The 25,768-nt window shown below is 41.9% G+C and overlaps 1 protein-coding gene across 1 annotated transcript in view; it reads right to left on the bottom strand.

Annotated features, from left to right (window-relative positions):
- Emb (embigin) overlaps positions 1 to 25,768 on the bottom strand; it is a 49,453-nt gene that overhangs the window by 3,936 nt on the left and 19,749 nt on the right. Inside the window, exons 3-7 of the mRNA XM_021208576.2 lie at positions 17,105 to 17,297; positions 16,785 to 16,870; positions 6,207 to 6,334; positions 2,934 to 3,213; positions 1,248 to 1,281 (exon numbers count right to left, since the gene is read on the bottom strand). Of these exons, the coding sequence (XP_021064235.1) occupies positions 1,248 to 1,281; positions 2,934 to 3,213; positions 6,207 to 6,334; positions 16,785 to 16,870; positions 17,105 to 17,297 (721 nt within the window). The remainder of the gene's footprint in view (positions 1 to 1,247; positions 1,282 to 2,933; positions 3,214 to 6,206; positions 6,335 to 16,784; positions 16,871 to 17,104; positions 17,298 to 25,768) is intronic.

The following is a 25,768-nucleotide window of genomic DNA, read 5'->3' as shown; positions in this document are numbered from 1 at the left end:
AAGAAAGAAAGAAAGAAAGAAAGAAAGAAAGAAAGAAAGAAAGAAAGAAAGAAAGAAAGAAAGAAAGAAAGAAACATTCTGGACTCTTCTTGCTCTTTAATGTGATGTAGGCTCACAGGTCATGCCCACCATCTTGGATTGGATTGGTAACAGTTGGTTGGGCCTCCCCTTTCATGGACACCTCTCAGCTGCCTTAGTCTGATCTCTTAACCCTCGGTTCACAGCCACTGGCTGGCTCTCAGATCGTAGTCCCTGACTTGGGCACCTCTATTCTCTGGTTTGGAAGAACAGAAGTGTCTCACCAACCCCCAACCAAAGCATATACCCTGGCCATTTTATTCCCAGCTATCTTCACGTTCTACTCGAGAGAGAGCTGTAAGAGAACAAAACCCAAATCCTCTCCAAAGTGATTCTCACAGAACCCTAGGCCAGCGATTTACAGTGCAGCAGAACCTGAACACCTAGAACATCCAGATGCCTGGTCCCAACCTAAGTGGTTCTGATCTGGGGGAGCTGATTGGGCCTGCGCATTGGGATCTGATCTAAGCATTGTACTCTTTTTTCTCATCTTTTCTTTTTTTTCCACATAGATACATTGTAATATTTTTCCCTCCTATTTTTCTTCATATGGATACATTGCACTCTTTTTTTCCCATTCTATTTTTCTTCCTGTGGATGCTTTGCCTGCATGCCTGTGTGTACCACTTGTATGCTCATGCCTCCAGAAGGCAAAGAGAAGATCAAATCCTCTGGACCTGTTGTTATAGACCATCGTGGGCTGCTATGTGGGTGCTAGGAATTAAATGCATGTCGTCTGCAAGAGCATCAAATGTTCTTAACCACTCTGCCATCTCTCTAGCCCCAAGAATATTAGAGTCTTAAGAATGTTTTCATCAGTGATCAAATACAACCAAGGTAAAGAATCACTTAAAGATTAATACTCATTTCTGATTATTGTGCACAAAAGTCTGTTCTAACCATTTATACTTATAACTTACTTCAGTGAATGTACACAGTAGTAGCACTATGAGAATGTTTGTATAAACAGAACCAGAGGTGCAGACCAGTAAGTGATGGAAGGGTAGACTGAGTACCAAACTCCAGCATCACACAGACGTATATAGGGGACTACATGCACGTCAGCATCTTCTTTTGTCTTCTTGTTTCTAACTGCACGCATTTTACTTAATTTCATATTTGTCTGCATTTTATAAAAGTGAAAAAAATCAATAAAAAATAATACTTACAGCTGTTCAATTTGTTCAAATTCTTTCCCAGCATCTGTATGACAACAAACAGAAAAGACATGGCGATTAAGGACGTGGTGCTACTTTTACACGTTCAATTCGACCTGCCCCTAACAACACTATTCCACGGAAGGGGCAGACACGCCACTTTCAGTAGCTATGCCTCCCTCGGCTCCCTCTTAACAGGACGCCAGACTTTCTTTACCTGAATCTCTGATCTAGAGCTGTTTGGCAACCTGAGATTTTTTTTTTTTTTCCCAAAACTGTGATGTCACTGAAATTTGTTTGGTCTATTTTGAAAAAATTATTTATTTATTTTATGTATATATGTATACTGTAGCTATACACAGATACATAACTAGATCCTATTACAGATGGTTGTGAGCCACCATGTGGTTGTTGGGAATTGAACTTGGGACCTCTGCAAGAGCAGTCAGTGCTCTTAATCACTGAGACATCTCCAGCCTGGCACTGAAGTTTGTTTGTTTGTTTTTTTTTAACTATATAAAAATCAGAAAATACAGAATAAACGACAATTTTATCGAGGATATCTCATCCACTAGCCCAACAGATATGGGTTTTAAACAACACTCATGCAGCCTTGACTTTTGTAAGAATCTCAAAGAATTGATAAAAGAGTTTTGAAATGGAGATAGATAGAGCTTAGTCATAAAGCACTTGGTGCAGAAGAACAAGGCGGGAAGATCAATTCCCAGAACCCACATAAAAACCCAGGAGTGGTAATGCACACTTGTAATGAATGCAGGGCGGGGACAGGGAAACAAGATGAGACCTGGAGTTGAGTGGCTCACCACTCCAGCCTAATGGGTGAGCATGGGGGCAGTGAAAGACCATATGTCAAAATGAAGTAGACAAGCGTTCCTAAGGATGACACTCAAGTCTGTGCTCTGACCTCTAACTATACATGTGCACATGAGCCCTGACACACACACACACACACACACACACACACACACACACAATCCCTCTGATACAAATGATTAAAATAAATTAAGTTTTTTTTAAAAAGCCCTCTTTCATACCATTTATATTAAGCAATCATGGTTTTTGGTTTGTTGTTGTTTGTTTTTGTTTTTGTCTAAATCCCCATGTCAACACACTCCCCCTAACTGGCCCTTAGTGGCACCAAGAGAAGAAAGATCGGTTTAACTGACATTCCTCGTGAACATGAAACAGTCCAGGCTCACAGAGCATCACCACAATTGTTACAAACTTAAATACTGGTCCAATGATGAAAAACGGCTACAGTCCATTTTCAGTTATTTTGTGTGTCTGCGTGCATGTATTTGCGTAGGTGCACATCAGCATGTGTGACTGCAGGTATGCAGGAACAGTGCCTGGGTATGAGGGTCACAGCCTGACCTCAGGGGTCTGTTCGGCTTTGACTTCCACCTTGACGGGACCTTCTTGCTCTTTTCTACTGTGGTTGGCCTAAACTTCCAGCCATCTCCTCCCTTTACCTCTCTCCTTCCCACAGGGGCGCCGAGATCACAGACGCTCGCACCATAAGCTCTGGAGACTTCAATTCAAATTTCTACACTTGTTTTTTTACCCAGCCAGCCTTCTAGCCCTTCCCCAGAACTTTATAAGTGACTGCACTGTGCAAAACCATATTACGCATCGCAGTTAAGTGATAACGAAATGGAAAAAGTTAAGAAATCTCACCAGGGTCATTCTTTTTCTTGTGTGTGTACACTTCACAAAGCAAAATGATGGCCACCAAGAGGATGACTTCAGCAAGTATGGCAAGAAATGGCTTGAGGGGCACCAGGAAACTCAGTACAACCAGATCATTCTGTTCCTCACTCTCCCCCAACTGGAAGGTGGCCCGACACCAGTAGGATCCTCCATCTTCCTCCAAAAGATGCTTAATCTTGAGCCTGGTTTCATTAGCATGGGAACCATTGATAATATACTTTTCATTCGCGTGAGCGTCAATGGGAACCTAAGGCAAGGAGACATTAAAACCCTTACATAATGCAAAGAGAGATACACGTCCCATGTGATCTAATTCCGAGCAAGGCTGAAAGAAAGAGCCAAGAGAACCACTTACCAGAGAGGGGCATATTAAAATGTATGAGGCATTATATAAATCAGACTTTTAAAGTCCTAGCAAGGCGCTGGCATTCCAGCAGCAAGCACGAGGAAAAATTCTATTCAGCTGTGAGGATGTAGCCCTGAATGTCTAAACCTACAGGTAGATGTCTAGGTCACCACTAGCAACTATTAGGTGAGCATTCACGGCAGAAAATCATGTCCAGTCATCTTGGGTTTTCATTTCTCATGAATGACTATCTGTCCACAAACAAAGACAGACAGGCACAAAACAACACACCTTTAGTCATTCCTCTGAAGATATAACAGTAACCTGACGACACTAGTTCCCTACACTGATGGCCGGCAGCAGCTCTAGTGACCTGCACTCTGTGATGTCTTAGATCCCAATTCCTCCCTTTCATGTCCCGGTTTCTTTTTCTCCCAGGCTGACCGGCTTCTGAGATCTACTGGGTTTTCCTCAGGCTCATGAACTCATACCTAGAAGCTGTTATACTTAATCAATTTAAATTAGATTTAATTCGCAGGACTTTCGGTGCCTTTGCTACTCTCTCACTTGCCCAAGATGTTCAATTAAGTGCTAATCTGCATACAAATGTTCTCTGAGGTTATCCAATGGAAGAATTCTCTGCAAATGTATTTGGGAAAAGGGAAAAAAGACTGTTGCCCATCTCTACATAGACAGGAAGCATGGCCCGTAATATTCATGATAAAAACCACCATGTGAATCAGAGACAACAAATCAAAGGGCTGAAGTTTAGACAATAGATGATGACTTTCATCTTGAAATGGTACTTGACCGAAAATGTTGACCTGTGACCCCCTTCGCTGGTCCTGTCTCATAGCTGATTATGACCAGGCTCAATGCCAAATTCAAAGGATGAGTCCTACAGAAATGCACAAGGCTGCAGAGAAGGGCAATCTGTGACGTTGATAAAAGTTGACTGGCTCCAGCTTGTCTGCTATCACATCAGCATGGATTTATTAGGCTATCTATTCCAAATACCACGGCCGATATTTGTTTTTACAATTGATGTGTCAGAAACAGTTCCAGCTACCTGTCCTAATCAGCAATAATACAAAAAGCAGGGGACTCATTGTTTCAGCTGCCTCTAGGCATTTTCTTGAAGCACTAAAGCATTATTATCACAGATCTAGACATGTTCCTTTCCTGGCTTTTCTTCCAAAGTGTCCAGTTTGTTTCAGGGGGAATTTAACAACTCATTAAAAGATTTGCTGCTTATTTATTTATTTATTTAATATTTTTTTGGTTTTTCGAGACAGGGTTTCTCTGTGTAGCCCTGGCTGTCCTGGAACTCACTTTGTAGACCAGGCTGGCCTCGAACTTAGAAATCTACCTGCCTCTGCCTCCCGAGTGCTGGGATTAAAGGCGCGTGCAACCACGTGCTCCACATAGAATTACAGATTTTCCTCAATAGGATTTTAATTTGAATACTCAGTAGCACTAAGGCACGATAAGAGCGCCCCCAGAGTAACATGTCCCAAGTTTCGAGAGCTCTTTGTAGCAACCTGGGAGAGGACAGGAAGCCAGCGATAATTTGTTTGATACTCTGTTTTCTTCCTATCAGCTCTATGAAGTCATTTGTCTTGGCTATACAGAGCCTTGAGATGCGGTATTCCACTCCTTTCCAATGCCTACAGTGCCCCCAAAAGGCCAATGACCCAACAGAAACCAAGACCTAAGTTTAAGTGACCAAATTGCCCTTCATTTTTTTTTTTTTCTTAAATGGTGATAGTACATTGCATCCTGTGTCAAATATTTCAGGAGACAAGCTGGAAAGAGAACCTGGCATTTTTTCTTCTGTTTCTTTAGTAATAGGGGGAGAAAGTGAGGCTTTTTTATAAACCTTACTCCTAACCTAGTCAACTAGGTCAGAATATTTTGGGTTTGCTTCGTTACAGAGTCTGAGATACCATCAAACTCTATCCATGGCTTGAAAACACGACGACCACCCTGCTTCACCTTCCCACAGGCCTGGGATTACACGTATACGCCCCTACACCAGGCAAAGATTCTCTCCTTTATTTATTTATTTATTTATTTATTTATTTATTTATTTTTATTTTTAATGTTGTTTTGTAGCAGAGCCTTGCTATTTAGCTTCGGCTAGTCTGGTTTTAAATGGTCCCATTTCTTTGGTCTAAGTTAAACACAGAGCAACCCTCCTGCCTCAGTTTCCATAGGACTGGGATTACATGCACAAACGATCATGCCTATTCTGAAAATAAATTTTAATTTTCTTTTAAGGATATTCTTTCAAAGAATAAATTGTTAAACCTTAAAAAAAAAAAAAAAAACCCACAGTGGCATATGAACTAATAAAGCACTAAGAGTGTCTTCACACATATGGTAATAGCCTGAGAATGCCCAATGACAACTCCATTCATCACTGTGGTTACTTGATAATTACCAGTTAGGACAGAAATATTAGTTTTCCTAGGAATTTTAAATCAGCTATATAATCTTACTTATGAACTAAAATGTTTCTTGTTTGGTTTTCTTCAAATCAGAGGAAAAAAAGATCATTTGTGTTTACATGTGTGTATACCTGTCTGTAAGGGTGTGAGCATGTTTTCATGTGAGGAGTATGTAAAGGCCACACATAAACATCCTGTGCCTTGGAAACTTCAATCCACTTGGTTTTTTGAGAGAGTCTCTCATTGAATCTGGAGTTCCCTAGCAACACTCAACTGGGAGGCCAGCATGCCTCTGGGATCATCCTGTCTCGAATCTCCCCAACACTTGGATTACAAGTACATCTCACTCTCGACATGGACACAGGGCATCCAAACTCTGGTCCTCATGCTTAAAGGGCAAGCACTTATTATCTGTCTTCCTAGCCCCAGGAAATACAATCTTACCTGTGCAGTTTCATTACCCATGTACCAAGTCCAATTTAAAGGAAGGCAATTTTGACATCCACACTTCAGCACAGTAGAATCCCCCACGTAAGCAATCAACGACTTTTTTTTCCCATGAACTTTGGGTACTAAAATAAAAATCAGGAAAATGTATATTATGGAAACTGCTTAAGCAAAACAAATGCACTAAATTTATGGACATTTTCCCACGTTGTTTGACTAATGGATTGTTCTCTTTATGCAATTTTGATTATACATAAAATGAAACCAACTTGCAGTCTTTAGGAGGCACTGGCAGTAGTGGCTAATAGTAGCAGATGGATGACTTCAATAGAGTCATCTGAGGTGTACAACTGGAAGGAAAGCCTCCAGTGATTAGAACTCTCACCATTCCAAGTTTGCAACAAACTTTTAAATGCTTGAGACAAATAAAAAGGATCTTCCACTTCTCAAGGCTGCTCTTTCTTCCCACTGACTGAGATACTGCAATAGTCTCTTCAGAGCTTTGCCCTTAAGTGCAGGAACAAAAAGGCAACATTTCCAGGCTAGAAAATAGTCTTAATTGATGCAGACTTGTAAAGAGCCAGCAGAGGTAGAGAAAGTGGTACCACAAAGGGACAAAGGAAAGTCAAAGGGGCAGGGGGGGATGAGGCACGGTATAGAAGGCATGCCCAATGTACACAAAGCTCTGCACTAGACACTGGCATTGTCAGCAAGAAAATTAAAGCACAGCAAACAAGAGACTTAGAAACATAGTTACCGCATGATTTCGAAAGAACACACTAACGCTACTTATGGTAAATCTCTTAGACAAGAAAGTCTGCAGTTTATCCAATTAGTAACAATGCCAAGGAACCCGAAGTCAGAAAAATTAAAAGGGTTAGACAAGAGTTTAACAAATGGAAAGTGCTCGGCACATGATAACTGTTACAACGTTCCAATTTTTATTGGATTATGTCCTGATACAGCTCCCTTATTCAAGCTTTCCCATAATTAATGGCTGTGCCCTTTATATGTAGTGCTGTTAGCAACCTTCATAAGATAATTATTCTCCTTTGTGGTTTTTAGGTCAGCTAGCCTTTTTGGAGCAGAGGAGAAATGAGTCCTACAGAGGAAAATGAGGGAGGACTGTACTTCATGTTTATCCATCTTAAGAACTCTGTAGATGTCTGAAATCACTCACTAATGCTCAAGTGAGCTTCTGTATGATTCACCCAGACCACCTGGAAAGGGAGATGCCAAGGAGAGATGAATAGATAGGAGAGGAGAGAAAGGAGAAGAGGGAAGAATCATTAGCTCCAGTCCTGTGGAGACCCCTAGCCCATTCAAATACCATACAGGAGACAACTCTTCCCAGAAGCCAGGAGACAGACTCTTCTACAGTTCAGGCCACACAGCCAAACACTGGCTAAGATTAGGCACATGTGCTGTGGTTCAGCAGGACTTTTAACGATTTAAACCGGGATGCCCAGCTGGGTCCTTACCAATAACTAGACACATAGCTGGCTTGAAAGATCAGAACAACCTTCCTTCTAGACCTACGTAGTATGCAGAACAGAAGGGATACTTGAAGCCTAAGAATAAAAAATTCCTCCCTTACAACAAATAGTTTTGAATGAGAAAAGACAGAGAAAAAGCAGACAGTAATTTGATTTAAAAAAAAAAAAAACAAAACAAAAAACACAAGGACTAAATAAGAAAGCAATTTTAATCTAAAGGGATTTAGGTGGAAAGGGATAAGGGGAAAGACATCTCTCACATAGGTGTGCAGCCTCAAAACATGTTCCCCTTATATGTTTAGCCCCGCATCCTTTGTCTACTGCAATCACCTCAGAACTCATTTATAAATCCAGATGACTCATAACCAACCATTATGAGGAACCTGGAAGCAATTCCCAGATCCAAGGGGAAGAACGGACCATCTGTCGTCATACTAATATAACAAGTATATTTTAAGTTATTGAAGGGAAGAAAATGATAAAATGTCAGAACGGTTAAAGGCTCAACCAGGCAGAATCCCAGACCATTTTATTCTGATTTGCTTTTTCTTAGGGCAGGATCAATCTCTTCACTAAAAACTGGTGGCGGGAGCTGCCTAAGGCTGGACAATGGCCTGTGGACTGAGGTCAGACTCTACGTAAGTTCCTTTCTTTCATCCAACACTCCCGTGTCTAGCCTTAGAGAGCAGAACTGATGATGCTTGCTGGTATGGTCGTACACTGACGGGCTGGTCTGTCTTCTAGAAATTGGAAATTTAGAGAAATAAATAACACCATCGCTGTCTACTCTGTTTTCTCCCTACTCAGATGAGCTCACACCTTCTTCTCCAAGTCATCAACACTAGGCAGAGTTCAGGCTGAAGAGAAAAGATGAGTCCACTCTGATTCAAGTTAGTTAAGTCCTAATTGCCCACACTGTCAAGTCTCCCCAAGATTCGCTACAATACAGGCAAGGCTTGTATTCTTGGCTAGCCAACAATCGCAGGGTTCGGCTCCTTTTTATGTACCTTTCCCTCTCTGTGGTTTTGTCGTGAGGAGGGGAGACTGGAAAGCAGGGGACTAAGCTACCCTCAGATATGCTGACAAAACACCCTCACGCTCCCAGCGGCACACACACCACCACCTCACCAGACTTCTTCACAAAGCATGCAGCACTAGGTGAGGCTCTATTATGGTAGCACCGCGTTTGCAGGCTGATGGGTTACTCTAGGGCATAGAGGGCTCCCCAGTATTTTAGAAGAGGTGCCAATTAGAGACCTAGGGATCAGAACTTGCCTCGCCTTTTTCTGAAGCTATGAGGTCCCCTCCAAACCTGAAATGGAATTGAGCGACAGTTCTCAAGGCCCATGTGGAGGAGCAGAAAGGGGAGGTTCTTTTAGAGCCCTGGTTCATGGACTTCTTGTGCCAGGCTCAGCTCATGGTTAGGGTAACAGTGTTCTAAAGGGCAAATTCAGAAGCTCAGCATTGGTCGGGGTCAGTTTTTGCGCTGCTGGTCTCTTTCTCTTTTAAGATACTCTATTTTCCAAACCTGGCACATGTTTCAGTGAGGGTTTCTATTGAGGTGCTTAAACACCATGACCAAAAGCAACTTGGGGAAGGCAGGGTTTATTTCAGCTTACAACTCTCATCATGGAGGTCATACTCCATCACCAAGAGAAATCAGGACAAGAACTCAGAGCAGGACAAGAAGCCAAAGGAAGGAACTGTTGCCAAGGCCATGGGGGGGGGGTGTGTGTGCTGCTTACTGACTACCTCCCCAAGGCTTTCTCAGCCTGCTTTCTACAGCACCCAGGACCAACAACCCAGGGTTAACACCACCTATGGTGAAGTGGGCCCTTCCACATCAACCAACAATCAAGAAAATGCACGACAGGCCTGCCCACAAACCAATCTGGTGGCGGGGGGGGGGGGCGGCTTTCTCATTTGAGGTTTTTCTCTTACAAAATGACTCTTAACTTCTGTTAAACTGACACAAAACGAGTCAGCATGCCATGCTTCCTTCTCAAAATTAGGCCATGCTTTAGCAGGAAATTATGTGTTGAAATAGGAGCAAAAGATTGACCAGTTTTGACAGAGACTGGGGGAACAGGATGTTGAGGTTTGGTCTTAATGCTACGTGTGGGCCCCCAAGACGTGGTTGTTCAGAGATGAGTTGCATACATACACCTTGGCCCCAAGTTACTTCTGATTGGTAAATAAAGATGCCAACAGCCAGTAGCTGGGCAGAAGAGATGTAGGTAGGGGTGAGGTTTCTCAGGCTTGGGGGTCAGAGAGGATCCATGAGGAGACGAAGGTGCAGGAGGAGAAAGAGAAGCTGCCATGGGTTAAGAGTAAAGAAAATGTAGCCCCAAGGGCTGGACAATTTAGAGTTCAGAGCAGCCCAGATGAAACACAGTAAGTAATAATTTGGGGTTATCGATAGGAAAGTAGATTCTAACAGCATGGAGGATAGGCAGCGGCCCAGCTTTTGTACTGTTTAAGGCTTATTGTAAATATAAAGGTTGTGTATGTCTTTAACCTGGGAACTAAATTTTCCAACATGGGTAGAAACCCTGGGTTGGGATTAACTTCTACAACAGGAGAAACTGTTCTTCAGTAAGGCTCTGTGAAGGGGATGCTCAGGACACATAACAGGCAGCGAGGAGAGCTACTCAAGACAACCTGGCATTCTGTAAGAGCTGGATAAGAAGCCATGACTGTGACCTTACACTGGCCCATCAGAATGCTGGGAAAAGGCTACAGCCCAAGTCAGTGACATGGGGTGACAACTCAGAAACAGAGAGCAGCTCAAGTGTTGAAAACAAAATCCTTTTTTCTCTTACTTTCTTTTGTGTCCCAACTGTCAATCGAACAGAAATTTGGAAATTAGCTAAACAAGATACCTTTTCTAAAACTGCCCGGCTTCGCACCATCTCTGCTTGGCTCAGTATGACTATCAATAGCAGTATGGAATTGAAATTATGTATATATATAATGCGTTAGGGAATCACAGGGTAGTTCTGGCTGGCCTAGATTTCACTATATAAACTGGACTGGCTTGAAGATATCTACACGCCTCTGCCTCCAGTGAGCTGAGATTAAAGGCTACCGCTTCAAACCTAGGAATGTTTTTTTAACTGTATTGAGGATCACAGATTGTTCTGGGCTACTCTTTATGTCTAAAAACATGTATTGATACAAGGGCAGGGTGACAGTATTCTAATGCACCTTCTTGGTGTTTTGAAACTTTGAGTAAAGTGGGACACATTGGGAGGGGGGAGGTCTCAGGACTGGATGGTGAAATTTCTAACTCAGAGTGGCATCTGGAAATATTGGATTGAATCTACTCGGTGAAAGTTATAGCTGTCCCAAAGTTACAAAAACAAAGCTTTGTGCGTGTCCCTTCCTAGGCTAGAACACTGGCCCAAAGCCATGCTCATGCCAAGGGCAACTAGATACTATCACAGGAACCAAAGACAGCTAAGGCAACTATGGGTGACAGTCAGGCTATTTCCCACTCTTCTCATTAGGAGAATTCTCAAGGAAAGCAGATGACTGAACCAGGACCAGGCTCAATACATGCTATATTACCAAAAATCTCATCATTAAATTTTTACATTATCTACTATGGGATTTGTCTTTGCTTTTGGGGACAGGGTTTCTCTGTGTAGATCTGTCTTCCTAGAGCTCGCTCTGTAGACCAGGTTGGTCTTGAACTCAGAGATCCCACCTGCCCCTGCCTCCTGAGTGCTGGGGTTAAAGGTGTGCACTCTCACGGCCTAGCTTGTCATGAGACTTTTGATATTAATACATTTTACAGAAGCTGTTTCTTTTCTTTACTTTTTGCTTTTGCTCATACTATTTGAGAGACCACTAAGAAACACCCATGCCAGCCTTTGTGGGTGGCCCATGATTCTCAGCATCTTAGCAGCTCTCCTCTGCCCTCCTGCTTGGACTGGCATGATAGGCACACAGGATCGCAGAAAATACTTTTTTTTTTTCACACTCATCAGTACCATGTCACAGTAACACATCAGCTCCCCTTAGGACAGAAGTGGTGTAAATTGTCCCAAGGTCTTATGTTCATGAGCTGGGCTTGACTCAAGCAGTTTTATGGCCAAAGTAAAATAAAATGGTGAAGAGAAAGAATACTCTCACTCAACTTATGAGAGAGCATGAAACTAGCTTCTTATCCATATTAATTTGTAGATAAAGATTATTCTCCCTAAGAAAAACCATAAGCAAGCCATGTAGATGATATTTACAAAAATGCACACAGTTACATAAGCCCAGCAGACTTTAATGAAATAACAACTATGAAATAAATTGTGGTATAGATGCCTTTAAAGTCTCCTCAAATAAAATTATTTCCCCAAGCAATAATCAATTATAAATTGATTTAAATTACAGAGAACTGTTATTTTTAGCAAGGACTCTCCAGAAGAAACCAGGTTATTAATTTCATAAGTATCTTCAGGATATAGTGCATACTTACAAGTTACATTAATGTTAAGTGGGCATTAAAAACAAATGAGTTGAATTCAACGGCTTCAAGCACCTTTTTAAAATAACTGGTTTTTGAAGCCCTAAGAGATAGGATGGAAAACGTGGAAAGGAGGTAAGTGTGGTGGTAGGTACATGCCTGCCATCCCTTGGGATGCTAAAGCAGAAAGATCAAAAGGTAACCATCATTCTTGGGTACATAACGAGCTGGAGAACAGTCTGGGCTACATGAGACCTTGTCTCAAAAGATAGATAGATAGATAGATAGATAGATAGATAGATAGATAGATAGATAGATAGATAGATAGATAGGGAGGGAGGGAGAGAGAGGGAGAGAGAGAGAGAGAGAGAGAGAGAGAGAGAGAGACACGGATGGATGGATGGATGGATGGATGGATGGATGGATGGATGGATGGTTGGATGGATGGACGGACAAACATAATGTGGCTGGGAAGTTAGAGGCCCTGGGGGGGGGACCTGTAATTGCCATGCTAAACACACATGTTCTCAAACTGCCTTCTAAATGTCTGCATCTAAATATGTACGTATCAATGCTGCGTGCAGCCTTTAAGATTTATTTATTTTATGAGAATACACTGTTACTGTCTTCAGACACACCAAAAGAGGGCATCAGATCCCATTACAGATGGTTGGGAGTCACCATGTGGTTGGTGGGAATTGAACTCGGGATCTCTGGAAGAACGGGCAGTGCTCTTAACCGCTGGGCCATCTCTCCAGCCCAAGGTTTCTCTTTTAAAATGCAAATAGACTCATCACTGGCCAAAGGCCAAAAATAAGTGACCTCGGTGTTTATCAATGCTATATATTTCTATATCAACTCCTCCATGGCTCTAGGAATACCTCCTATAGAAGGAAAGTGGAAAGAGTGTAAAAGCCAGAGAATGGGAAGGAATGCTGTAAGCTGCTACCTTCTAGCCATGACAATTTGCTCTCATAAAAAATCACTTAACTTCTGGGTACTCGCAGCAGACATGCTCAAGACTGGGCCCATCAACATGTCACTGAGGATGGGATACATAGATGATTAATTGTACATACATAGCATTATACTCTAGGGTGTTAGATTTTATTGTTTTTTTTTTGTTTGTTTGTCTTTTTATTGTTTTTGTTTATTTTGTTGTTCTCTCCCATCTCCCACGTACTCTCTTGCAGGCCCCTCCTATCATCCCTCAAATTGTTTATTCTGCTCTGATATTGTAAATATTCTACCCTCTTCTTGCTTTGTCCCACCTCTTCGGCTAGACCTCAGTTGGAGACAAAATTCAACACTGTGATAAGAACCATAAAGGAACTACAAATACAGGGCTGATGCCTCACCATCAAAAAGCTTCTCATGATTCTAAGTGGGAAAACTCAAAAGTATCCATCCCGCTAAAAATCAAGAATGAGACAAGGGTGTCACTCTCATTCGATATAGAACTGGAAACCCTATCTAGAAAAACAAAACAAGAGAAAGAGATGAAGGAAATACAAGTTGAGCAGGGGCAGGGGAGGGAACTTAAAAGACCCTGTACATTCCATTTAGTTCTGATCAATACCTTGAACAAAAGAGCTGACACAAAGATCAATAGAGAAAATGAGTAGCTTTCCATATACCAATACCAAATCAACAAAACAATCTCACTCACAATGACCTTAAACAACCAAACAAAAACTAGAAATAACCAAAGGTGTTGGAGGGCCATTACACTGGAAAACAAAAACAAAAACAAAAACAAACAAACAAAAAAACAATGGGAAGACACTGAGGAAGGAAACAGAAGGAAATCCTAGGTAATGAGAGGCATCTCATCAGCACAGCAGCTTCATGACTGTGATGGTTTGTATATGCTCGGCCCAGGGAGTGGCACTATTAGAAGGTGTGGCCCTGTTGAAGTAGGTGTGGCACTGTGGGTGTGGGCTTTAAGACCCTCAATCCTAGCTGTCTGGAAGCCAATATTCTGGAAGCAACCTTCAAATAAAGATGTAGACCTTTCACCTCCTCCTGCACCATGCTTGCCTGGATGCTGCCATGTTCCTGCCTTTATGATAATGGATTGAACCTCTGAACCTGTAAGCCAACTCCAGTTAAATGTTGTCCTTTATAAGACTTGCCTTGGTCATGGTGTAAATGACCAGTATTCACAGTAGTAAAACCCTTACTAAGACAATGACCAAAATAGTCTACAGACTCAACACAATCCTTACCATATTTCCAATGCCACTCTTCACAAAACTGGAAAAGACAACCTTAAAATACATAGTGGAAGTACGTATGGTTTTTGGTCATTGTTCGTTGGAAGGAAAAGAGGGAAGGGGGAGGGAGAGGGAACAGGAAGGAAAAGAAAGGAAGAATGGAGGAAAGAAATGAAGGAAGAAGGAAGAGGAGGGAAATATACTATGACTATCGCTGCATAAGTTAAGTCAGACAAAAGAGGGAAGAAGAGCACACAGTGGAACCCAAGAATGACGTCACTTTCTGTAAAGACCAAAGTGAATAACTACGAGGATATATTACAATTTCCAACTTGAAATAATTAAAAAGAAAATGCAAGACGTCTTGAGTGTGAGTACACAGGGGACTTGGTGAGGGACATGGGAGTAGACGGTCACAGTGAGGAAGCAGACCCTTCTGCCACAGGTGAGCCCTGAGCACAGACAGCATTCTTATGCTGTCAGAAGCTACTCAGGCCTCAGCAGTGTCAGATCACTGGTAAGTGAGCATGACGCAAAGGGCAAGCAATCACTATGTCAAGAGACTCCATTCGCCAAATACCTGCAAACGGTCGTTCACTCATCTACCACAAAACGTTGGGATTTTCATGAAAGCGGTTATTTAACTCAAATAATTAGTCTTTATTACGACACTGAGGCCTTCTAATGTTTTGTTTAATGATGAGGCACATATTCTAATTGTTGGTTCCCATGAGGAAGAGTGGGATGTCATATAGCTAGGTTTCTATAAAAATTGTAGAAAGGAAGAAAATGCTACCGAATGCCATTTCAGTCACCCAATGAACTGTGAAGAAGAAGAAGAAGAAGAAGAAGAAGAAGAAGAAGAAGAAGAAGAAGAAGGAGGAGGAGGAGGAGGAGGAGGAGGAGGAAGAGGAGGAGGGAGGGGAAGGGATGGGGAAGGGAGAGGGAGAGGGAGAGAAAGGGGAGGGGGAGAGGGAGGAGGCACCCCATTAGCAGTGGAAGGGTAAGTGGAGAAGAGGTGAGAGAAAAGGAATAAAGAACTTCCATGAAAACTTTTACTTAACAGACTTCATTCCCCAAACCTTGGGCCTTGACACAGAAAGGATTCTACTCAAGAGATGGGAACATTCATGCCGACTTATCTGCTCATCAGCAAATCTGTACTAACAAAACCAAAACCAAAAATGTGCAAACCACCACGGGCATGCTCCTGACCAAAGACCTTCTCAACAACAGTGTGTTTTGTGGCTCTGACGAGCGGTTGGTGGGTCAAGTTCTGTAAACAGAAGGCATCAATAGTGATGTACTCAATAGGAATGTCTTCTTTATTAACCAAACAATTTATGAAGGTCCAAAAAGGTTTATTAAATGCGATAAAATGTTTGGATTGCTATAAAGTGTGGTTTAGGCCATTGTTATAAAGGTCAACTAATGTTTAAAAACAAATTTAATTTGCAGAATAAAAAGCTACAAGTTAAATATAATAAACTATAAAATTAAAAAGGTTCTGTTTGGTTGGTTGGTTTGGCTTTTCAACACAGGGTTTCTCTGTTTAGCCCTGGCTGTCGTGAAACTAGCCCTGTAGACCAGGCTGCCCTCAAACTGGAGAACTACCTGCCTTGGCCTCCCGAGTGCTGGGATTAAAGGCGTGAGTCACCACTGCCTGGTTATTAGAAAGACTTTTAAATTAAATTTAGCAGTGCCTAAGTGTGCTGTGTTTAAAACTCTACACTAGCACGTTCACCTCTCCGTTGCCAGTCCAGCAAATTTATCCACGAAAAGTGTACCTTTTATGTTCCCATTGCTTACTAACTCAGTGCCGTGACCTCCTGGATATGGTTCAGAGCAGCAGAGCCTGACACACACCCAAGGTCTGTGGCAGGCTACACTATGCAGGCTTCGAAAGAACACAGAGGGCCAAATTACCCAACAATGTAGTTCACAAGTTGCGTCTCTGTCGCTGGAAGACACATGGCTGTGTTTTGAAATGCCCCTACTTAGTGGCACAAAATGCAGGTACCACTGTGCATCACAGAGGTGTCTGAGACTTTTATGGTCCTCTGAGTCATCAGAACGTAGGGACTCATCATCTAGATGACTGTTCTCAAGACCAGATTAGAAGGCTAAATTAATAAATAATTTAAGGCACATAGAGGATTTATGAAAACCTTGGCAGCTGGCCCCATGAACTAAATTTTGTATTTTAAACTAAGAGATAAAAGAGAAAGATGGAAGAAAGAAAGGGGGAGGGGGAGGTAAAACTATTTTCAAGGAACTTTGAACTCAAGGAAAAGTAAATGATTTTATTTCCTCTGGTCTATATTTATTACTATAGTAATTACTTAAAACCCTAGGGACATGAGAAATCAAAGAACATAATGCTGAAGTTATAAATACTGACCGTTGATGTTAAAGGTCCCTCTGAGCTCCTTTTCTCCAAAGACACAAGAATATTTTCCCAATTGTTTGCTATTAAAAACGATGAACCTAGAGATAATTAGAGTTATTAATACAAGCTTATTTCCCAAGATATTAATAAAAATGAAGACAGCCATTGATCAAAATTTTAAAACAGAAATAATTCTGTAAAATTAGAAATTCTGAAAATTAGAATATTAGCAGAACATTTAAATGACTGCAGAAGAAAAAAATGCTTAGCGAATAGAAAGACGTGTAGTTAAAACTGGCTGTGGCTGGCGGTCTGTACACTTATATACAAACCTGTACTGACTGATTAAGGTGTTCCCCGTTTTAGTTGTATTGAAACCATCTGTGGTCTCAAGGAGTTCATCATCTTTCTTCCAAGTCACATTCATTGAGTTCAAGTCCTTAGTTGCTGTGTAGATGCATTTGAGTTCCACATGAGAAGGCTTTTCCAAAATTATGTTCTCTTCTACTGATACATTGGCCTTTTCTGTTCAACACAAAAGATTTATGTTATGAACATTACATTTGTAGGCAAATTCACTACATGAACATACACCCACACATATATAGCTTATATAAAAACATATACAAACCATTTAAATATTTAACAGTGGTTCCCTATAAATACTTTTTTTAAGAGTTTTTTATTTATTTTATGCATATGAGTACACTGTAGCTGTCTTCAGACACACCACAAGAGGGCATCAGATCCCATTACAGGTGGTTGTAAGCTACCATGCAGTTAGTTGCTGGGAATTGAACTCAGGACTTCTGAAAGAGTAACCCCTGAGCCATCTCTCCAGCCCTGCCAAAGATGCTTAATGCTCTTCATTCGAGCTCCCTTCCTTACTCTGCTTCAGAAGCAAAGCTAAAGAAAAGTTTTCTTGCAGCTTTAATAAAGCCACAAAAGCCTAAGGCTGTCCTATCTGTCTCCTTTAATTCTCAATAGCTGAGTGACACAGAGGAAGGCGCTACTGAGAGGTATACTCCAAATGCTAGACCTCACACTGGCAGGGTCAAACTGAAGCACAGACTTAACTCTGCCCAGTAAGCAGATAGCCTCGGCAGTTATGGCAAGATGTGCAGATTGAACTGCCATTCTCCATCCTCATAAAACGACAGAGAACTGCTGACTCTCCTGGGGCTTTTGGATTTTCATATAAAACTTAAGATACTTTTTTCCAGTTTCTTGAATAATTGCATTTGCCTTTTGATGGGGATGGCACTGAACGGTAGACTGGTTGGTTGGTAGGGCAGCCATTTTCACAATCTGCCTCCTACTCAACCACAAGTGTAGGAAGTCTCCCTAGTCCCTGGCATCTTCTTGGATTTCTTTCTTCAATGACTTCAAATTGTCATTGTATAAAAGTTGTTTGCTTCCTGGGTTGGATATTTTAATGTTTTTATAGGCTAATGTTGATGATATTGTTTTCCCCCAAGGTTTTTCTCGTATGTGTGTGTGTGTGTGTGTGTGTGTGTGTGTGTGTGTGTGTGTGTGTATTGTCATTATATCGAAAGACTGCTGATTTCTTTCTTGTAATTCTGCATCCTGCTACATTGCTGAATGGGTTTATCAAGTGTCATTTTCTGGCAGTCTTTTTATGGTCCTTTATGTGTAAGAATCACGTCATCTGCAAATAAGGATACTTTTGCCTTCTTCCTTTCCACCCTCTTGTATCTCTTATCTCTCTCACTTGACATCAGTATGTACACAGAAGCGCGCGTGCATGCATACACCACACACACACACACACACACACACACACACACACACACACACACACACGCACACGCGTGCGCATACACAACACTAACATCAAGGACTATGTCGAACAGGAGACATGTTCTTGTTTTATTCCTGATTTTGGTAGAAATGATTTTTCTCTGTTTTTTTTCTGTTTAGGAGGATGCTGGTCCATGTGAGGAATAAGTTATCTCTACTGGGTTGTTAAGACAGTAAGGTCACATCGACCCTCAAATGACATTCTATTGCCATTGTCCTTGGTTACGCTCCAGAACTTAACAGTAAAAACCTATTGTGAAAGACAACATCTATTTGAATAGTGGAATGTTGGGCGGGAGGGGTGTGGTGGGGGGAGAAGTCAAGCTGGGTCTGATCTGGAAGCCTCACCCTAAGCTATTGGCTAACTTTTATAGTGCTGAGGATGCTATGAAAGCTGTTGGAGGCGAGAAGAAATCAGCCTGGTCTTGCTGTGGGAGCGGCTAGCTAAAATTACAAGTGGCCTGGCAAGATCTATCAAGCACTACACCAGTGCACAGATGTCATGGGCATATCCATGACAAGATGCAAGGGCCACTCTTCAAAATGAAACCTTTACTTGGTGTCATTATCAGGTCCAAGAAGAACCTGTGTCCACACACAGTTACCGGCTTGAGGTGAGAACCCACTGCTATTACTCTGCCAAGGAGACACAGCACATCAGGTGGCGTCCTAAGAATTCTCATAATACGGTGACACGAATGATAAAATAGTCCACATAGTCTCGGAGATGTAAAGATTTGGTCTCCAGTTGGTGGTGGACACCACCTGTTCGGGCACATGTAGCCTTGCTAGAGTAAATATGTCGCCAAATGTGGGCTTTGAGAGTATGTCACTGTGCCCCAGGAATGTAAACTTTCCTTGATCTCATTCTAAATCTCCGTTTCCTGACTACAAAGGAGTTGAGCAAATTGACTCTACATGTTGGAATGTTGTTCTACTATGATGCTCTGCCTGACTGATCCAGAAACAACATCGAGACCCGAGGCAAGATAACCCCTGCCTCCTTTACATTGTTACTCCAATATATTTATCACAGAAATAAAACTGCAATATACTAATAAGAATATGGATATAAAAATATACATATATACTCCTGAAGTAGTCCAGAAGAATAATAAAATACAAAACTTATTTTGTGTGAAAAGTGTTTTAGTTACTGGAATCCTGATGCCCTAAAGTCCCCTCCTGGGAGGAAGGAACATTCAACAAAAGGGAATTCTTGCACCATGCCTGAGCCTATATGGCCATAAAACTATCACGTTTCTCCTACAGGTGATTTACCTTTACAAAAGGTCATTTCCCCTTCCCTTAAATGTCCTTTCTCTCCCTTTCCTGCTATCAGAATGCTAAACACATAAATGTAGAGAAAATTGTGTTAAACAAAATGTCAAGCCCAAGAATTTAAATACAAATTTAAATCCACACAGCTTATTTGTGTGAGTTTTTTTTTTTTTAAAGTAAAGTTGATTTTACACAAGAGCAGAGTATCATAGTATTCCTAGTTTGCTTTCTGTGGCTCTGATAAAGCTTTCTGACCAAAAGCAGCTAAGAGGAGAATGGCTTCATTTGGCTCATATTACATTCAACATCAAGGGAAGCCAAGGAAGGACCCGGGCAATAACTGAAGCAAAGACCATGGAGGAATGCTGCTGACTGGCTTGCGGCCTCTGGCTAGCTCAGCTTGTTTTCATTTGAGATCTAGTACCACCTGCCCAGGGCCAACATCACCCATACCAATGGTCAATGCAGACAGTGCTCCACAGATATACCTCCTGGCCAATCCAAAGGACGTCATTCCTCAACTGACTTTTCCTCCTCTCCGGTGATTCTAGTTGGTGTCTAGTTGGTCATCTAGTTGGTGTTATTGGGCTCAGAGGGGAGGGCAAAGGACAGTTAACAGGTATGGGATGCGGTTAGATATTCTAATGCTCCCAAGGTCAGGATGGCAAGTACAAGATATAATTAACTGTGCACTTCAAAACAGCTAGCGGACTTGGATGCCCACCCCCAAACATGATATGCTTGAAGTGATGGATTTGTAGATTACTTGACTTCCCTGTACTGTAAAAAGGTCTCTTAAAAGGCTATATTGTGCCGGGCGTGGTGGTGCATGCCTTTAGTCTCAGCACTTGGGAGGCAGAGGCAGGTGAATTTCTGCGTTCGAGGCCAGCCTGGTCTACAGAGTGAGTTCCAGGACAGCCAGGGCTACACAGAGAAACCCTGTCTCGAAAAACGAAAAAAAAAAAAAGACTATATTGTATTGAAGACCATCTAGAGCAGTTGACTTTGGATGATTTGAACCTCAGGTATCCATCTGCATAGACAGAGTTTTGCAAACCAAAAGTCTGTTTTCCTATTACTGGAAGCAAAGACAGAAAGGCCTTGTTAAACTGTATCCCAGGAAAAGCAATCAACAAAACCTGTTGAGAAATTCTACAAGATAAAGAATCTGCTTCTTTCTTGCAGTTAAAAATGGCGGAAGCAATGTTCCAGAAATGCTGAGATAACACATACCTTAAAAATATGAATTAAAGTGCCTTAAAAAAAAAAAAAAAAAGCTAAATACTGTGTGAGTTCCAGAACACCCAGCCAGTGCTACACAGAGAAACGATGTCATAAAAACAAATAAGCAACAGCAACCAACCAACAGGGGAAAAAAAGCTAACTATTATATTTGGGAATATAATAATTACTGTACTTGAGAATTAAAACAATATAGAAAACCTAGGAAGCTTCTACCCGAATATTGGGACAATGACAGTTGCTCTAAAGTATGGGAGGTGCTGCACTTAGGAGAGGGTACTCCAATGTATAAACTCATTTCCCAAGACCTCTAGTTCATTTGTAAGGATTGCAGAGGCAAAATATAAGGAAAAAAAAAAAAAAGGACGGAACTTAGGTGAGCGCATGCCTTATGACATGCAAGTACACCTAAAACTTCACTATATGCTGTCTTAAGCAGTACACAGACCCAGAGTTTGCAAAGGAAGAAGTGTAGCTAGCTAGTGAACCATTCTGTGAGAAGTAACTGCTATTTAACTGCAAATTTGCTGAACTGAACTTACATCCCTCCCTGGCACTGAAAGACCTCAACAGCAGTCAAATTATATGGAAAGAAACTGAGGAAAACTGAAGGACTTATGTCTGCAAATCTGCTGAGAGCCACCTACATACCAGAAGGCTATTTCAGGGTCAACTATATTTAGTCTTGAGATTATTTTTCTACACATTTTTGTCACATGTAGCCCTGAGTACTCTTAAAACTGAGTTCTCCTGGTAAAAATTTACCTTAGTCAATTTTTTCAAAGCTTAGCTATTCTGTCTGTTTTTTTTTTTTTCCTGTATTCCCAATTTCAATACCCAATATACCACACAAAACATCCTTTCATACACTAGAAAATGGCTTAGTGTCAGCAAGATAGCTCAGCAAATCAGGGGGCTTAGCGCTAAGCTCGACATCCCAAGTTCTATCCCCAGAACACACATGGTAGAAGGGATGGAGACTCCCACAAATTGTCCTCTGACCTCCACACATGCACACCATGGTATGTGCACAAACGTACACTCTGAATTCCTTAATGTTTAAAGAAGTTTGATAGCCAAACTGATTAAACTAAGGATGTTACTTTTCAAAGCTCACTTCTGTTTTTATTTTTAGTACTTGTGCACGATTGTTTCACCTGCATGTCGGTATGTCTACTGTGTGAGTGCCTGGTACCTACTGAAGTCAGAAGTGTGTGTTGGGTCCCCTGGAACTGGAGTTACAGAAGGCTGTAAGCTGCCATCTGGGTGCTGGGAACCAAACCAATCAGGGGCCTCACAAAGACCAGCAGCTGTTCTTAACTGCTGAGCCACTTCTCAGTCCCCCCAAAGTTCTCATTTAATGTATCTGTTGGCTACAAAACATCGGATGTTACCAAGGTTTCTTACTCTCTGAAATCCCCTCTACTTCTCCTTCACTCCCAGCAAACCTCACCGTCTGCCAGGCGCACTAATCCTTTCCTTTGCTCCTTCACTGTCCCTACTTTGAAGGATTTGCTTTCTGGACTCCGTCCTTGCCCTCTCAGTTTGGACCTCCTGTGCTGAATCCAGTGATTAACCACCTCGAATATAATACCCTTAAGACACTATTTGAAAAACAAAAGAGTTGCACTCAAAACATCACCACTCTTGGCCACTGACACACATGTTCTCTGAGCATCTAAACTGGATATCTGAAGGAACTTCAGACCCAGTCAGTCTGTCCTAGGTTAATCCAATAGCTTCCCCTTCCCTTGGGCACTAACTAACTCAAATGCAGTAGGAGTCTTAATCCTTCCTCTGAAATGGCTCAAAACTGGCTCAGTTTCTCCAACCTTCTTTCCCCACAGGCCTTCCTTATCTTTCGCCAGAGCTGGGAGGACATGATTTCCTCAATTCTCTTGAAAGTTACTCTTTTTCCATTTAAAATGAACACCTGTAACTGCATCGAAGCTGCACCTTTAACATCAGACCTTAGCTTGTCTAGCTGCTCTGGTGTGATGGTCATCTTGGATCATGACCCTGACCCTGATAGAATAGTGACCGCTAGGAGACAAACAAGTTTGCCGGGGAGTTTCTGAGATGTTTCACTGCTATGACAGGAGCCACCTTGGGTATGCATGACTCTATGGGCTGAGGTGCAAGGCTGAGTAAAAAGAAGAAAGCAAACTGAGCCCAGCATCCCCATCCACTTTCTGACTATGGTGCAGCCTCCCACTGCCTTGCCCTCTCAAACTGTGGTCCAAAACAAACTCCCCAAGTGGCTTTTGTTGGGGATTTTGTTACAACAGACAAACAAAAACGAAAACAAAAACAAACCAATTAACTTAAGATTTTCGTCGCGTAGCAAAGGATCTTTGTAATGTTACTGTTTTGATTAGTGGGTGTGTGCAGGGTGCGTGGGTGTGTGCACGTTGTGGTGAAAATCCAATCCAGGTCCTTGTATATCTTAGGCTGTTAGGCAAAGGTTCTACCATCAACTATATCCTGAGCACCGCCCTGGTTCCCCCCAGTTTCCTTGCCTCGTGCTGTTATCCATCAAAATGGGCCGATACAGAGGAAGTGTATAGAAAGCACAACATTCTGCAGAGCAGGGGTCAATAAGCACCTTCTTGCCATCTAAGTGTGGAGCGTGATAAAAGCTCACCGGCAATGTTAGGACTTGCATGTTGACGGCATGGTCTGCATCATTTCATCTTCATAGCAGTGTTTATGAGGTAAGCAGCCACCCTACTTCACAGATAAGGCATAGAGGAGACTCTCGCCCAAGGTGACTAAGATACTGAACTTCAGATGTAAGTGTAGCTAAGCCCAGATTCTCCCCCCTCACCAACAACACATACAAACTCTGAAAGAACCAGAGTTCTTATGGAAATAGCATCGACATTTTCCCCTCCTAACTGTTCAAAGTCAAGACTTCAAACAAAATAACAGAAGTCAAAGGAAACTTAAAAGTATAGCTGCTTACCAAAGGGAGTGAAACGATAGCTGTCAGATGAACACGTTTAAAACACTTAGAATCTCAACTAAATGCTCTCCCATGGTACAAACCAGACCTTTCTCCTCCAAGGCCTTTCCTAGGCCACCTATTACTTCTCTGTTTTTCATGACACTTTTGCAGCTGGCTTTACTTCCTGTCACGGAATCACAGCATCAACACTACGCAGAAAATGCTACCCCTCCCTTGAAAATCTTTTGTGGTTAACCAAGAAATTGACAGTGAGCTCAAGAAACAACATTTCATGTTCCCTAATTGTTGGGTCTCTCTTGCCTCCACTAGCAACTCTTCCTCTAAGCATTGTATTGCGCTCCTTACAGACACGCTAAGAGTTGCTCCCCAGCATCCCAGAATACAGTGTCCGCAGACCGCCCACTGTCAACACCCACTCGACACCCGGACCAACCACCGACGTCATCACCACCTACTCATGGGACCCGCCTTCTAGACACAGCTCCCCTCATCGGACCGCGCGCCATTGAGACATTGAGACAATGCGACGACATTGAGAGACACAGAGAGACAATGGGACATGCGGGAGAGGGTTGGGTTCTCCCGTGTGTAATTAATAAATAATGTTTCTTCCTTGTAGCTCATCCCTATTTTAGGTTGTTTAGCCCTTCAGTACGAACCCAGCCCAAGGTGTTTTCTGCCCACGCAGATACGGTGCCAGTGGCATGATGCAGAAATACACACCTAATCTTGCACAAGGGGAACAAACACACCTCTACCATCTTGTTGCAAAACACCCATGACTTCTACAGCTCTAAGAGTGTAAAAATGTACTCGGTTTCTGAGATAAGATTAAAAATTCGGGGCTGGAGAGATGGCTCAGTGGTTAAGAGCACTGACTGCTCTTCCAGAGGTTCTGAGTTCAATTCCCAGCAACCACATGGTGGCTCACAACCATCTGTAATGGAATCCAAAGCCCTCTTCTGGTATGTCTGAAGACAGCTACAGTGTACATTAAATAAATACATATATAAATACATAAAAATAAATCTTTTAAAAAAAAAATTCGGTGATTCCAGAACTTTGGAGGCTGAGACAGGAGGATCACACTTTTAAGACCAGCCTAGAGTACATGCCAAGAATTTATCTTTAACAAGAATTATAAGATAAAAATAAAAACACAGCTCTTAATCCAATGTAATATTTATAGCTGCTTAAATAGTCTCTTGCGTATATAAGATCTGGGTAGAAATGTTTACCAACTTGCCATCTGATGAGCAGTGGTTGGGACATCAACTCTGACCATTTAGAACCCTGCAACAATATAACTGGAAATTTCTATATAGTGTTTCCAAATATGCTTTAAAAATTCAATTAATTGAGGCATTCCCTCCAGGAGGGAGTAAGGCAGCTCATAAGATTTCAGAAGCCACCAAAACTTAGAAAGTTCTAGAAACTCAGAAAGTGGGAAGCTTCACAACCCTGTCCCCAAAGTTATAAACGTGGTTAAGTACTGCTAGGTACGTATGCTAGGCACATACGACTATCTGTGCTGAGGGTTTTTTTTTTTTTTTTTTTTGTTTTTTTTTTTCTTGTTTTGTATGTACGGTAGAGAGCTCCAGGAATGGTCACCCACATTGAGGTGAGCTTTATGAGTGACACAGTTGCCTTTGAGACAGTCACGCATAAGGAAATCTCACCTATG

The sequence above is a fragment of the Mus pahari genome, chromosome 11 (genome assembly GCF_900095145.1).
Source record: "Mus pahari chromosome 11, PAHARI_EIJ_v1.1, whole genome shotgun sequence".
In the NCBI taxonomy this organism is placed as follows: Eukaryota; Metazoa; Chordata; class Mammalia; order Rodentia; family Muridae; genus Mus; species Mus pahari.
Note: the sequence above shows the minus strand (reverse complement) of the source record. Positions and strands in the feature narration are given on the sequence as shown.